This window comes from Ictalurus furcatus, chromosome 3 (assembly GCF_023375685.1).
Source record: "Ictalurus furcatus strain D&B chromosome 3, Billie_1.0, whole genome shotgun sequence".
Taxonomy (NCBI): domain Eukaryota; kingdom Metazoa; phylum Chordata; class Actinopteri; order Siluriformes; family Ictaluridae; genus Ictalurus; species Ictalurus furcatus.
This window is the reverse complement of record NC_071257.1, coordinates 195001-210130: the sequence shown is the minus strand read 5'-3', so window position 1 is coordinate 210130 and position 15130 is coordinate 195001. Positions and strand designations below refer to the sequence as shown.

The 15130-nt window shown below is 43.8% G+C and overlaps 1 protein-coding gene across 1 annotated transcript in view; it reads right to left on the bottom strand.

Annotated features, from left to right (window-relative positions):
• Positions 1–1746: 1746 nt before the first annotated feature.
• Positions 1747–15130, bottom strand: part of prkcha (protein kinase C, eta, a) — an 18937-nt gene continuing 5553 nt past the window's right edge. The window contains exons 2-14 of the mRNA XM_053620206.1: positions 14489–14552; positions 10909–11065; positions 10232–10266; positions 10037–10119; positions 9604–9733; positions 9346–9482; positions 9052–9186; positions 8192–8365; positions 7793–7947; positions 7436–7574; positions 7135–7323; positions 4935–5081; positions 1747–4231 (exon numbers count right to left, since the gene is read on the bottom strand). Of these exons, the coding sequence (XP_053476181.1) occupies positions 4076–4231; positions 4935–5081; positions 7135–7323; positions 7436–7574; positions 7793–7947; positions 8192–8365; positions 9052–9186; positions 9346–9482; positions 9604–9733; positions 10037–10119; positions 10232–10266; positions 10909–11065; positions 14489–14552 (1701 nt within the window). The 3' untranslated portion in view covers positions 1747–4075. The remainder of the gene's footprint in view (positions 4232–4934; positions 5082–7134; positions 7324–7435; positions 7575–7792; positions 7948–8191; positions 8366–9051; positions 9187–9345; positions 9483–9603; positions 9734–10036; positions 10120–10231; positions 10267–10908; positions 11066–14488; positions 14553–15130) is intronic.

Genomic DNA, 15130 nt, shown 5'->3' with positions numbered 1-15130 from the left:
ATTGTGTGCAACTTTGTGGTAATAGTGTGAGGAAGAACCACATGATGGTCAGGAGGCGCATCCGATACCTAACTGGAGACTAAGATGACCTGATTAAACAAGTGGATAAGATTGAAGACCCAGACCTAGAGCTTTCACCAAACCCAATGTGATGTAATCTAAAATGCTGTTTTGCTCATCACAAGGTAGTGAAGGATTTCATTAAACGATTTAAAATGATCGATAAGTCCACACCACCAAATTTGTCAGACGATGCTACAATTAGCAAACGAGTCATTTGGGAGTCGAAAGAGTCGCACGCATCGGCGATCCGATCGGAGCGCTCCGATTCGCTGGAAAAAGCAGTCGTTATCTGATTCTCCTGATATCTCTATCTCTCTACGCTGCCTGTGCTCTTGAGAATGAGAATGAGAGAGAGAGAGAAACACAATTCAGTTTTTCTGCCTCATCATTTACCAGGGCAATGAATCAGACACAGCCATTAGGAGGAGACATTTGTACCACGGTGGAGCTCAGGCTGAGCGCCAAAGTGCTGAATCCAGATCCACAAGATGTCATTAACCCCCCCATCTGACATCGTAAAGGGGGAAAAGTGATACTGAGGTGCATTATCCTAATTATATATCAAAAAAGATAACAAATTATATACTCAACACCCCATCAAACATGGTAATGTGATATGCAGGCCTGCGAGAGGAGCATTATCCAAGCCTAATGAAATATAAATAGAGCATAAATGATACACCTGAGAGCGAGGCATGTTGCATAACATCAGGAAATGCTTTTATGCTTTTTAAATAAGTAAAATCTAGGGGTTTGACTAATTCTTAACAATTGTACGCATGTTAAAACAATACGATTATGCACTTTATCATTGAGCCAGTGAGAAACGCAAAATATTCTCCAGTCTTTTGCTTCACATATGGACACCGCTAACGTACGGCAGCCTGAAAAATGCAAAAAGTTCCGTTCGAATTACAAAAATAGAGCAAAGCTTCACAGCAGCCTTGAGGGTAAAATGTGTGAATGCGTAGAGAATAGTTTAAATAAAAAATAAATTAAAAAAAATTAAAAATAGGTAGTCTTGCCTGATTGTAGGTGATCAGCGCGACGTGTTCACGTGTGGCGTTAATAACAGCAGCTTACAGTTTAGCGCTAAATGTGCGTCTGTAAATGAGGCAGAATTGCTGCAGTCCCCTCCTTTAGATATTTCTCATTACCCGCCCGGAAGAACTTTTTATACAATATGATAAGTAATATATTCACACACACCCCACATTCACGCTAGCAGCAAACGCGTCGCTGAGAAACGATAGTACCTACGGTACAGATAGCTCTCGCACATCGAACAGTACACGGGAATTAACTGCAGTAAAGTTGTGAGCGGGGAACTGAAGAAACGTCGGACCACGCGCGCTTCGGGATGGGTCCGAGGAATCGCTCGAGCCACTCGTTTGGGTTTTGATGCTTTCCTGCACGCAAATGACACTGAAATCACGGCTCAGCGTCACACGTACAGAGAAGGCGAACGAACGCATGTCGCCGTGTTCCCTCGGCTAGTGAGAAGGTAGAGTAATAACGACTCAGACTCTGTACTGTTCTGGTCATCCACTGGAAACCGGGCAGCATTTCCTCTTTGCTTCGGCGAGATCATTTCCTCCTCTATGGATTTCGGTTTCGAGTCACTTAAAGGTCCGTTTTGTTTTTGCCGCGCCGTCAAGCGGCCCATAAAACACCACAAAATGGTTCTTGAATCCTTTTATTTAGGAGCGCATGTGCGACCCGAACACAACAAACAAAACAGGTACAAAAACACAATAAACAAACGAAAAATGTCTGACTTCACACAAAGTGCTTCCAGTGACCGTGAACAAACACAAAACGGAGTGGGTTCGGTTTAACAAAAGCAACACCACGTTAAGAAATACACACACGATAACATGAATAATGCGAGAAGGAAACATTTTAAAGATACCCATCTGATGCCCCTCCAGATTCTCACTTACCATCTGATACCCGTGAGAGACCTGTACGACCCCCTTTACGACCCCACTGATACCGATCACCTCGTTATATCCGTCTGATACCCTTGTGATGCATGTTCTACCTCCTTAAAGTTTACCCCCTCCATCGTAAATACCCCATTACCCCTACATACCCCTTCTGGTCACCCTGTCTCTTCATTTCTCCTTTCTGACACCGCTCTAATGGCTCAATTATCCTTCCAATGCCCCGTTTGCCTCATATACCCCTCTAATACGCCTTCTGCTTCTTCTCTGATCCCCATGTTACCCCATACCTCGATAATTAAATCATAATTTTACCCTTCGCTCCTCTGACACCCCTGTAACCCCGTCTATAACCCTTCTCATAGCCGTTACTCCTCTGAAGCTTTCATCAATACGTACATTTTTCCAGTGAGACTCTTCTCATACCCGTTACCCACTTTCACCCCCTCGTGCCATTCCAATGCCCAAAACACCCCAATGCTAAGCCTAAAATAGCCACCATATCCTCATTTTTACCCCCATATTCTTAGTGATCTCCCCTTTAAAGCCTCTGAGCAGTTGTGATTTCGAAAAGAAAGGTCACGGGGTCACGGCGTTCATCACCATCCAAAGAACGATAACAGAAGCTGGAGGCTTTTCAATAACACTGCCACTGCCGAGAGCGTAACACACTCCGGCCGACGTTGAATAATGAATTAATAACAGACGTAATAAAAGATTTATAAGCAGTAAAAATACAAAAAAATAAAAAATAAAAACAACAGTGCCCCAGCTGTTTATAACCCAGTGTTCTTAAACCTGCGATAGAATTCAGACTACAGTTTTAACCACAAATAAACGCAGAGTTTGTCGCTAACGCTTTAATAAAGAGCTGAAGACATTCAGGGCAAAACTTCATTCTGAAGATCAGAGGATCCACGTGCTGAGGAGAATATGCAGTAAGATCAAAGCCCATCGCTGGCTCGACAAGGGCGGAGCTTAAGTTACAGTCCTTCAGCCTTAAAATTCACATCTTCACAACGACGTCCCGCTGAGCTACACAATACAATAATTTAGTGAGATTAGCTAAACTAAGCTAGCCAGATACCTGCGCTAATGCTAAATAAGTACCTAGCTAGTATTACTTAGCTAATCATGGCTAGTCTAATTAAAAATTAATGTTACCTAATTACAACTAGCCAATATTACTAGCTAAAATTAGCTAAACAATTATAATGCGTGACTAAAATTTGTTTCCTGCCAAGCTGTACATCCAACTAATGATGAATGAATAAAAATTTAAATAAATAAATGGCTAGTAGCTCAGCACATTGCAAATGTAACTTTAGCTCCGCCCCCACCGACCCAGCGTATTATAAATCTCAGACCAGACGAACAGACGACGATTTCTTTACATGCAATACTGAGACAGAGTTCTTTTTCTTTTTTTTCTTTCTCTTCTGCGCTGAAAAATGACTGGAATTTGATCATCAGGACATTTTCCATCATATTTTCTCTCATCTAATAAAAGCTAACTTTAGCTACAATAAAATGCGTTTAAGACTAATCACTTCCAGTGACAACAACAGTCTGACAAAGTCTTCACTAACTTTGCTAAGGGTTTGAATACTTTGTTTTTTGTTGAACAGAACGCTACGGTTTAAGCAACGTGACGTCGTCGTCCTTTGCGTACGACGTTAATGCGTTCATTTTCTACGGTCGCTGCATTAAATCAGCTACGGTTGCTAATAAGTGTCCAAGCCGAGGTTCCGACCTGCTGCAAGTTCAGGAGCAGTCGCAGTTCACGTTTGGAATTTTTTTAAATATATCAAATTTGCTCCTATTACATCTCGTCTCTGGCGAGTCCCAGGTTATTGTTAGTAATATCGGAGCGTTTGCAAAGCCAACCAAACGCTCACAGCTCACGTCCACGTCTCAGCTTAGCTTTCGCCGATTCTGACACGAGTTTAAACGCTCGTGTCGGCTGAGATAAATATTTATTAGCACGACGTCACGACTCGACCGACCGGACGCCGTCGTCGTCTTCCTCCTGCGACGCCGCGTTGTTTTTCTTCGACTGTTCTTTACTATGTGCAGAACTCCAGCATTTCCTCCGAGGTGAAAGAGAAATCCTGGAACTCGTCCTGGTTGATCTGCGGGATCACGGCGTCCTCGATGGGAGTCAGAACTGCGTCTTCGCTCGTGAAGTCGGGGTCGAAATTGTTCACGTCCTCACCAGTTTTCTGTTCAAAGACAACATTTTGATGATGACAATGAGAGAGAGAGAGAGAGAGAGAGAGAGAGAGAGAGAGAGAGAGAGACACACACACACACTGGTGAGAGAAAGCGTGTTTATAGGTTTATAAAAGGTCGACCGATATTTGTAGCGCTACCTTTTGGTTCAGTCCGGATGTATACATCTGATCTACTTTAATATATATTTATTTCATTTTTTAAAAAGTACAGTACATTTTCATGGTACTGTTTATTTCTGTAATAAAGTTCAGCAGTACTGTAATCTGAACGTTATGTTTTCATCCAGTAGGAGTTTTCGGTAAAATCCTCTCTCGGTCCACCGCTGGTTTATAGCCGCTGTAACGTACGCGAGAACAGGAACTAACTTCTCACAAAATAGTATGATGTGTCGTTCTTTAATAAACTTAAAACATGGTCATTTTTGGTAAGCTGCTGTGGGGTAAGAGGAACACTTGGGGAGAACTTTGTTGATTATTTTACTATAACGGCATAACACACACACACACACACACACACACACACACACACACACACACACACACTGTGGTATATTTCTGACCTGACATACTGCACTTTAATCCACACTAACACGAAGCACGTTTTGTTACTCGGCTCCTACAACTACACACACACTACGCTTGTGAATAAACGTAAGCGCGTGGGATTATTCATCTCACGACTGTGACTCACGATTTGGGGTTTAAACGGAGGCTCGATCTCTCGCCGTTTCAGCTTGTCCCAGTCGATGCTGCTGAAGAACACGTGCGCCGTGACGGCGTTTTCTCCACCGTTCGCCGCCATGCAGCCCAAACGACGAGTCGGGTTCTTCATCAGGAACTGCAGATGGGACACACTGACATCACTTCCTGTCCAAGACATCAGCTAGAACTGAACTGAATAAATGGTACTGATGTGTCTGATTACCGTGCACGCTTACTGACAATTACAACTCTAACAATGGGAAACGTGGTCATCATTAATATTTTCTTCATTATTAAATTAGGTTATTTTTATGACCACCACAACGCCACAGTAGCTAAAGTGACCAAAGCCGTGATTATTCTGTGGAAACACGTGAAGGATTAGTGCTTCTGCTGGATTCTGCTTCAACATCGTCTGCATTCACGTCATTAAGAACACGCGCCATAACCTTTATGATGATCAATCCTCTCGTTTGCCCGACATCTTTTAAGAATCCGAGTTCATTTTAAGCGCAAGTGTTATTATGATGTCATGAAATGCAAGAGCCAATAAGGATAAAGTATGCAAATACAGACCATGCGGTATCAGTTTATTAGGTGTGGCTGGTGTTTCAAATGATATTTACAGTACATGATACGGATTTCTCGATTCGGAGATTAAATCAACTAATTGAACATAAAAACATAATGATCACTTTTGTTCTTAACGCTTTTATTGATCTCTGATGGGCTTCAAAGCTGAGTTTAGACGCTGTGCCATAATGATACGATTATTAAATTATCACAAATAATTCATTTAGAAATGAATGTTTAATCTACCTCCACACTTTTAATAATTAACTATAAACAAATAACTGTGTCTTTAAAATGTTGTGTGTGTGTGTGTGTGTGTGTGTGTGTGTGTGTGTGTGTGTGTGTGTACACAACATGAGTAAATGAAATGCTTTCATGTTCCACCTCGTTATTTAATTAATTTGTGTGTTCATGACTGTTTGCATGCGAGTTTGTTCTCATGGTGAACCGTAACACAACTCAAGCCGCATTTGAAATGCGAGTTGTTTTTCTTCACACTAATGTGTGTGTTTGTTCATGAGATCTGGAGTCAGCAACTTCCAGCATGTAAAAAAATGCTGACGTAAACAAAAGACACGGAGCGTCCTGGATTATTATTACACGGAAAACTCCAGGGGCGGGAACACACTCTCATTCCGACTCTCTCTCTACTCTACGTGCATGCAGTGTGTGTCTGACCAATAACTTTACTTTGAGGTGTGTGTGTGTGTGTGTGTGTGTGTGTGTGTGTGTGTGTGTGTGTGTGTGTGTGTGTGTGTGTGCACGTCATTGCTTTAGGGATCAGACAAACAGCCAGATTATAAAAAACAAAAACATTAAAAACAAATTAACATTCTGGGGTTTGACAAATGATGATGGCATTTAGCGGAGGTAATTAAATCACACACACACACACACACTCTCTCTCTCTTTCTCTCTCTCTGTGTGACAGTTGCTTATTTGGTTTTGTTTATGCACTACACCCAGATGTTTGTAAGACAGCCATTTTGTACAACATCTGTATTGGACTCTTGTGGCTCCTCCTCCTCCTCCTCCTGCTGCTGCTGCTACCTCGAGCAGTCTGTGAGCATCGAGCGTAAAAATGTACCTCACTCGCGGGTGTGATCTTAAAAAGGCTGAATCCGAATCGTCAAAGTATAAAAGCGAAACTTTTGGCACCCTGCATCAATTTTAAGAAGCTAAATGTTCCAACATTAATGAATGTCATATTATGATCATTTTAGAAGCTTAAGATCAGCTGACCGGACCGTGACATTGAGATACTGAGCTGCACCGACAAAGACGGCGGGTGAAAACTAAACCGTATAGAATTGTTTTGTTTTGTTTTTTTTTTAAAGTGAGCACAGCGCCAGAATCCATGTGAGAAGTGAAATTTATAAACGGATTTCTGTACTCCTGCTTCGTGACTGTGTGTACTGTCAAAAACGCTGGACGCATAAAATGGAAATGAAATCAAAGATGTATGATTTGATATAGATTTTAAACCTGAGATCAATGGAAGACATTACAAACTGAGAAAGAATAGATAAATAAATAAATAAATAAATAATGTTACAGTTTCAAAGAGTAAACAGTGTTAGGGTGTGTGTGTGTGTGTGTGTGTGTGTGTGTCTCACAGCTTTAAGGATGTCCACGGCGTCGGCGCTCAACCACGAGGCGTAAACAATCTCCTCATTCAGAATGCACTCGAACAAATCGTCCTCATTTTCTGCCTCAAAGGGGGCGTGGCCTGAGAGCATCTCGTAAAGGAGCACGCCCAGAGCCCACCAATCAACCGACGGCCCGTACAGCATCTCCTGCAGGATCTACACACACACACACACACACACACACACACACACACACACGAGACAGATCAGTGAAGAACAGTATAATAAAATGATGTATTAGTGTTTGATAAATGTTGACCACGCCCACCTCAGGAGCGATGTAATCTGGAGTTCCACAGAAGGTTCCGGTAACCGCTCCTTCAAACATCCCCTCTTTACACATCCCAAAATCTGCCAGCTTACAGTGACCATCCCGATCCAGCAGCACGTTATCCAGCTTCAGATCCCTGCACACACACACACACACACACACACACACACACAGGTTTGAGGTTATTATTATTATTATTATTATTATTATTATTATTATTGTTATTATTATTATTATAGCTATATACATACAAATATATATATTTTTTAATGATTATTTTTAGATGTATTTTTTCCTGTGTGTGTGTGTGCGTGCGTGTGTGTGTGCGTGCGTGTGTGCGTGCGTGTGTGTAACCTGTATACGATGCCTTTGCTGTGCAGGAAGATGAGTGCACAGGTGATCTCGGCTGCGTAAAATCGAGCTCGGTTCTCCTCAAACTTCCTCGACTTCTGAATGTGAAACATGAGATCACCGCCGTTCACAAACTCCATCACGAAGAACAGACGCTCCTGAGACACGGGGAACACACGGACACGAGTAAAAGATTGATGCCGTCTGACACAACTGAGCAAAGATGACAAATGAGGTTCATAAATTGTGTTTCTCATTACAGCATTACAGGAACACATGAAGCACGTCTCTCTCACACACACACACACACACACACACACACCTGCATCTTTATTACGGTTTCACCGCCCTCTTCTGGCACTGCAGGTACACTACGGCTTCATTGGTGTGTGTGTTTCTTACCAGGTTCTGGAAGCAGCAGTACAGGTGTGTGAGGTAGGGGTGTGAGTGTGCGAGCGTCAGCACTCGTTTCTCCGTCAGTGTGCACTCGACATCATCATCTTGCAGAATCACATCCTTCTTCAAAATCTTCACGGCGAATACATGATCGGAGTCTTTCAGGCGGGCCAGCATCACCTGCACACGCACACGCGCACACACACACGCGCACGCACGCACAGAGGGTAACCCTTTTATCTAACTTCTTTGTAAAATACATATAGGACAACATGGAAACATTATTAAAACCATCTAAAACTATTTTAATTTGCTGACTCTCGTGTGATTAACAAGTTTACCTCACTGATTCACTGTATCGATTGCTTGTTCTGAACAACTAAATCGATTCACCAATTCACTGAATCGACTCCTTGTTCTAAACAGATAAATCGATTCACCAAGTCACTGTAACGATTCTTTGTTCTAAACAACTAGTTTGATTCACCAATTCACTGAATCGATTCCTTGTTCTAAGCAACTACAATTCACTGAATCAGTTTTTTGGAGTGAACAACTAAACTGAATTACATTATGGATTTCAGGCTCCACATAACTAATTTAATTCACCAATTCACTGAATCAATTCCTGGTTTGAGTCACTGACTCTTTTGATCAATTCCCTGGTGTAAACAAGTGGTATTTTTGATGATTCACTACATCTGCAGACAGGTGTGGCAAGATGCTGCATAATGAGAAAGTGAGCTTCAAAAGAAGGCATGCACACACTCTCTCACACACTCTCTCTCACACTCTCTCTCACACTCTCTCTCACACTCTCTCTCACACTCTCTCTCACACTCTCTCTCACACACACACACACTCACCTTGCCAAAGCTGCCTTTGCCAAGAACCTGGAGGAAAATAAAGTCATCGATGTGCAACGTTCGACCTTTATTCTCTTCTGGTGAGACACCTTTCTTCACACTGACACGGCGAGAGGACTCTACAGCAGACGGGTTCTAACACACACACACACACACACACACACACACACACACACACACACACACACACACACACACATGATGGAGAGGATTTCAGTGAAAACAATAGGCAATGTACAAGTGTGCATAAGAAAGTAAGTGTGTGTGTGTGTGTGTGTGTGTGTGTGTGTGTACCAGTGTGTTGTTGCGTTTTATAGTCCCTCCTGGCTGAAGTCCCATCTCCGCTAATTTGTTGGCGAGCTCCACGTTATTCACACCACAGTTTGGAGCAACGTTTCCCTTACAGCGGATATGAACGTTCATCTTACAGACTGCAAACACACACACACACACACACACACACAAAAACTTTAAAAAGGGGTAGGGAATATACATTACATGATACAAATAATATGTCATGATGTGTGTGTGTGTGTGTGCGCGTGCACTCACTGCTACAGTGCAGTCCCTGCTTCACGAGGCCCCAAAGTAAAGATCCACAGTGATCACAGAACGTAGGAACCTTATAATTATGTATATTGAACCTGTGGGGAACATTAATGCTGAAACCCTGATTCACCGTCTGGAGAGAGAGAGAGGGGGGGGAGAGAGAGAGAGGGAGAGGGAGAGAGAGAGGGAGAGAGCGGGAGAGAGCGGGAGAGAGCGGGAGAGAGAGAGGTGGGGGAGAGAGGGAGAGAGAGAGAGGGGGGGAGAGGGGGAGAGAGGGAGAGGGAGAGAGAGGGGGAGAGAGAGAAATAAAGCCCTAGAATGTTTTACAAATGCAGTGTTCTAATTCATTCATTCATTAAATGAGAAGCGCAAACAAAGTTTGTGTGTGTGTGTGTGTGCGTGTGCGTGTGTGTGTGTGTGAGAGAGAGAGAGAGACCTGTTCTTTGGCAGGTTTCTTCATGCGTGGACACACTGTGACGACAAGCTGATGGCACCGTTTATGGACGACGCAAGTACACACTGATCCATAAAAACACGCACACAATCAAACCAAACCACAACTTTACGTTACACTATTTATATACTGCAATAGTGAGTGTGTGCCTGTGTGAGTGTGTGTGCATGTTCTCACCTTGACACTGGTACCCCTGTTTTCCAAAAACACCCCTGTAACACACAGAAAGAGCACAGAGTCCATCACACTTTAAGTAACGGATTACTGTGTGGGTATATTCATGTGTGTGAGTGTGTATTATTGTGGGAGTGTGTATTGCATTGGTGAGTATGAGTGTGTGTTTCCTCATTTGTAAGTCGTTTTGGATAAAAGCGTCTGCTAAATGAATAAATGTAAATGTATTGGCGTGTATGAGTGTATATTATTGTGTGTGTCTGTCTGTATGAGTGTGTACTGTATGAGTGTGTGCGAGTGTGTATTAGTGTGCGAGTGTGTGCGAGTGTGTATTAGTGTGCGAGTGTGTATTAGTGTGCGAGTGTGTATTCGTGTGCGAGTGTGTATTCGTGTGCGAGTGTGTATTCGTGTGCGAGTGTGTGCGAGTGTGTATTAATGTGCGAGTGTGTATTAGTGTGCGAGTGTGTGCGAGTGTGTATTAGTGTGCGAGTGTGTATTAGTGTGCGAGTGTGTGCGAGTGTGTATTAGTGTGCGAGTGTGTGCGAGTGTGTATTAGTGTGCGAGTGTGTGCGAGTGTGTATTAGTGTGCGAGTGTGTGCGAGTGTGTATTAGTGTGCGAGTGTGTGCGAGTGTGTATTAGTGTGCGAGTGTGTGCGAGTGTGTATTAGTGTGCATTGTACCATATAAACTCTTTGCAGTGGAAACAGAACGTGGGCTGCTTCAGGAACGTGGACATGAACTTGTGCCCGTTGACCTGATGGACTCTCCGCCTCACTGCACGCTGACGCTTCCGACTGAACTCCTTAAACACGGGAGGAGGGGCGGGGTCATCAGAAACTGGAGAGAGAGGGGAGGGGGGGGGGGAGAGAGAGAGAGAGATCAGTCTTCTGAATGATGGAAAAACAGAAAAAAAGGTGTGAAAACAGAGAGAAAGTGATAGAGAGATAAAGGTCGTTTTCACACGGTCTCAATACACCAAAGTTCACACCCATGAGGAATTGTGGGCGGGGCTTATAATCACAAGTTTGCCTTCACACAGACGAATTCCTTCTGGTTCGACCGTGCAGTTCCTGCTTTCACACTTCACCAAACAAACTCTGGGCTTAAACACTGACCAGTCTAGAAAAATACACAAGTGTGACCATGACCAAAGAAAACGCGAAATAAGAAACAACAGGCGCGCTCAAGAACGAGAAAAATGGTTCCTCGATGGTTCTTTGGACAGTTAAGTGTTCTTAGCTTCCTAAAATGGGTTCTACATGAAACCCTGTCTAATATGTAACACTTTATTGTAGGGTTCCACGTAGAACCTTTATTAGGGACGAACAAAATGGGTTTTCCACCACGAGAACCTTTTCAGGAACTTTCCAAGTTTTTTCCACAACACAAACAAAGTTTCAGGAATACAGGAACCCTTTTCAGAAACTTGAGGTGCCTTTCCGCTAAAGATACCAGGACCGATGTTCGTTCCTATTCCAGCTCCAGTATTTTTCTCCAGTCCAGGAACTAGTGGGTGGAGCTGTACTGAACGAAACGGCCAATCTTTTTACCCAGTATTTACATAAAAACTGTTTCTGGCGCTAAACATCGCTGCACGGCACAACCATCACACAACCATCACACAACCGTCACACAACCATATCACAACCGTCACAACCATCACGCAACCGTCACACAACCATATCACAACCCTATCACAACCGTCACGCAACCGTATCACAACCATCACACAACTGTCACGCAACCATCGCAACCATCATACAACCATCACATAACTATCACAACCGTCACAACCATCACACAACCGTCACACAACCGTCACAACCATCACACAACCGTCACGCAACCGTCACAACCATCATACAACCATCACACAACCATCACACGACCATCACACGACTATCAAACCATCACAACTTTCCGCAATGCTTTATTTTTGGAGAACTTACAGAAAGCAGCAGATAAAAGTGTAGAAGAGTGAAACTAAAACTAAAACTAAAGCCGCATTACTGAAAACATGATCTTCACACAAGAAAGTAAACCGAGAGAGAAGAGCACAGCTTCGAGCTGAACCCGCTGTCTCAGTTGCACAATTTGTGTTACAAAAACTGTCTGTTACCACAAACCAGGAACTCGTCCAGGAACTGTGTAATTCTTCTTCAGGAGTTCCTGAAAAGTTTAATACCTCCGAATGTTCTGAGAACACGGGGAGAAACACATCTTGTGTCATCTTTCGAGTAAATACGAGTGAAACTGAATGAAGGAAATGCGAGTGGAGCTTCAGAAATAAAAGTGATATGGAGAACGGTGTACAAAATGCTTTCTTTATTGATTTATTAAGCTCCGTTTAAGACCACCTGCCTAATACTGCACAGATGCCCCTCCCCTTGTGCCTCCAGAACAGCTCCGAGGCGTCGAGGCGTGGACTCCACAAGACCTCTGAAGGTGTGCCGTGGTTTCTGGCTCCAAGACGTCAGCAGCGGATCCTTTAAGTTCTGTAAGATGTGAGGTGGAGCCTCCGTGGATCGGACTCGTTTGTCCAGAACGTCCCACAGACGCTGGATCGGACTGAGATCTGGGGAACTCGGGGGCCGAGTCGACACCTCGAACTCTTCGTGGTGTTCCTCAAAGCGTTCCTGAACAGTGTGTGCAGTGTGTCAGGGAGCGTTATCCTGCTGAAAGAGGTCACTGATGTTAGTGAACACCGTCACCATGAACTCGGTCTGCAGCAGTGTTTAGGTAGGTGCTACGTGTCAGAGTAACATCTACATGAACGCAGGACCCGAGGTTTCCCAGCAGAACGTCGCCCGGAGCGTCACACTGCCTCCACCGGCTCGCCTTCTTCCCATAGTGCATCCTGGTGCCGTCTCCTCCCCAGGTAAGCGACACACACACGCACACACACACACACACACACACACACCCCTGGCCTCCACATGATGTAAAAGAAAACCTGATTCATCAGACCAGGCCACCTTCTTCCATCGCTCCATGGTCCAGTTCTGATGCTCTCGTGCCCGTTGTAGGAGATTTCGGTGGTGTACAGGGGGTCAGCATGTTCTGACTCCTCTCTAACAGAACCAGCATGAACTTTTTCAGCAGTGTGTACTGCAGTAGATCTTCTGTGGGATCGGACCAGACGGACTAGCCTCCTCTCCACACGTGCATCAATAGCACTGTGTAATGTGTGTAATTGTGTAGTGTGAGTCACGGTTACAGAGTACCAGATGAAAGATGAAAGTGTGAGAGTCTCTCTCTCTCTCTCTCTCTCTCTCTCTCTCTCTCTGCTCCTGCCCGTCACCGTGCAGTCGGATTTCTTTCGTGCCTGAAGTTGGGGTATCTGACATATCGGAGCTTGTCTATGACACGTAGAAAGTTCTGACCTGACCACACCCCTTCCCCAACACACAATGTCTGATACTAAGAAAATCAAGTTCTTTAGGAGTTCTCGGCATTCTAAACGGGTTCCACGTGGAACTCTGATCGTGAAACCCTCGTTTAAGCTGCTGCAAAAGGCGTGTAACCATCGCAGTTACAACAAAACACAGTAACAAAATGGTAGCTAAGTTTTATAAAGGGTAAGGAGAAAAAAAAACGTGTGAAAAGACAGACAGACAGACAGAGAGAGTTGAGAGAGTGAGAGATAGCGAGAGAGAGAGCGAGAGAGCGAGAAGAAAAGGCGACAGATTGAGACCACGCTGCTGTTTCATTAGTGTTCAGGCCAGCAGAGTTAACCACAGTGTTTAGAGGAAGTGTGAGTCTGCGTATGCATGCGTGTGTGTGTGTGTGTGTGTGTGTGTGTGTGTGTGTGTGTGGGCGCTCGCATGTTAAATGGGTCTGTTGCTTCACTGTGTGAGAAAACACACACACAAACACACAGAGTTAAAGATGGTGATGGTGTATTATTATATATCAAATATAATATTAAATATTGTAAAAACAAACACACAACGAGAGACAGAGGGTTCCTCTATAGTTCCTCTCAGAGTTCCTCTATAAAAGATGTGCAATCTTTTATAGTTCTGTCTTTGTCTGTCTGTGAGTGTCTGTGTGAGTGTCCGTCTGTCTGTGTCTGTCTGTCCGTCTGAGTGAGTGAGTGACAGTCTGTCTGAGTGAGTGTCTGTCTGTCTGTCTGTCTGAGTGAGTGTCTGTCTGTCTGTCTGTCTGAGTGAGTGAGTGACAGTCTGTCTGAGTGAGTGTCTGTCTGTCTGTCTGAGTGAGTGTCTGTCTGTCTGTCTGAGTGAGTGTCTGTGTCCTTACCGTCAATAAATGTTCCATTGAGCGTGATCTGTATGTACACCTTCCCCTCAGGCTCCAGATCAACCTGCACACACACACACACACACACACACACACACACCCCAATTATTGACCATAGCCCAGCTGTTGCACTATACAAAGTATTGGCCCCCATCTGCTCCATAAACTACAGAGCTGTTAAAATTACTGTTACTGATAACAAAGCTCTCTCACACACACAAAGTTTGCTGATTATCAGTGTTAACAGGAAACACCAAACAAAGCAACACACAGTTTTGTAAGATGTGTGTGTGTGTGTGTGTGTGTGTGTAACTGCAAAACTGCCTCCCCAGACTTTACTGTTCAAGAAAAAGAGAGATGCAAGAAAGAAAGAAAACTGAAGATAACTGGGTCAGTGTGAATAACTGTGTGTGTGTGTGTGTGTGTGTGTGTGTGTGTGTTTGAGCGCATGTGTTTAGGTGTGCATTAGGGGTTTGCACGACTAATTTTTAAAAAAAGAAGAAAAATAAAAAAGTCATTGACTACTCGTCTTTTTCTTGGTTGCTTTCAGGGCAGCGTTATTTTCAAGCGGTTTTATTTGTGCAGTAAAGAAACCAGACTTCAGTGAAACACACACACACACAAATGCACACACACAAACAA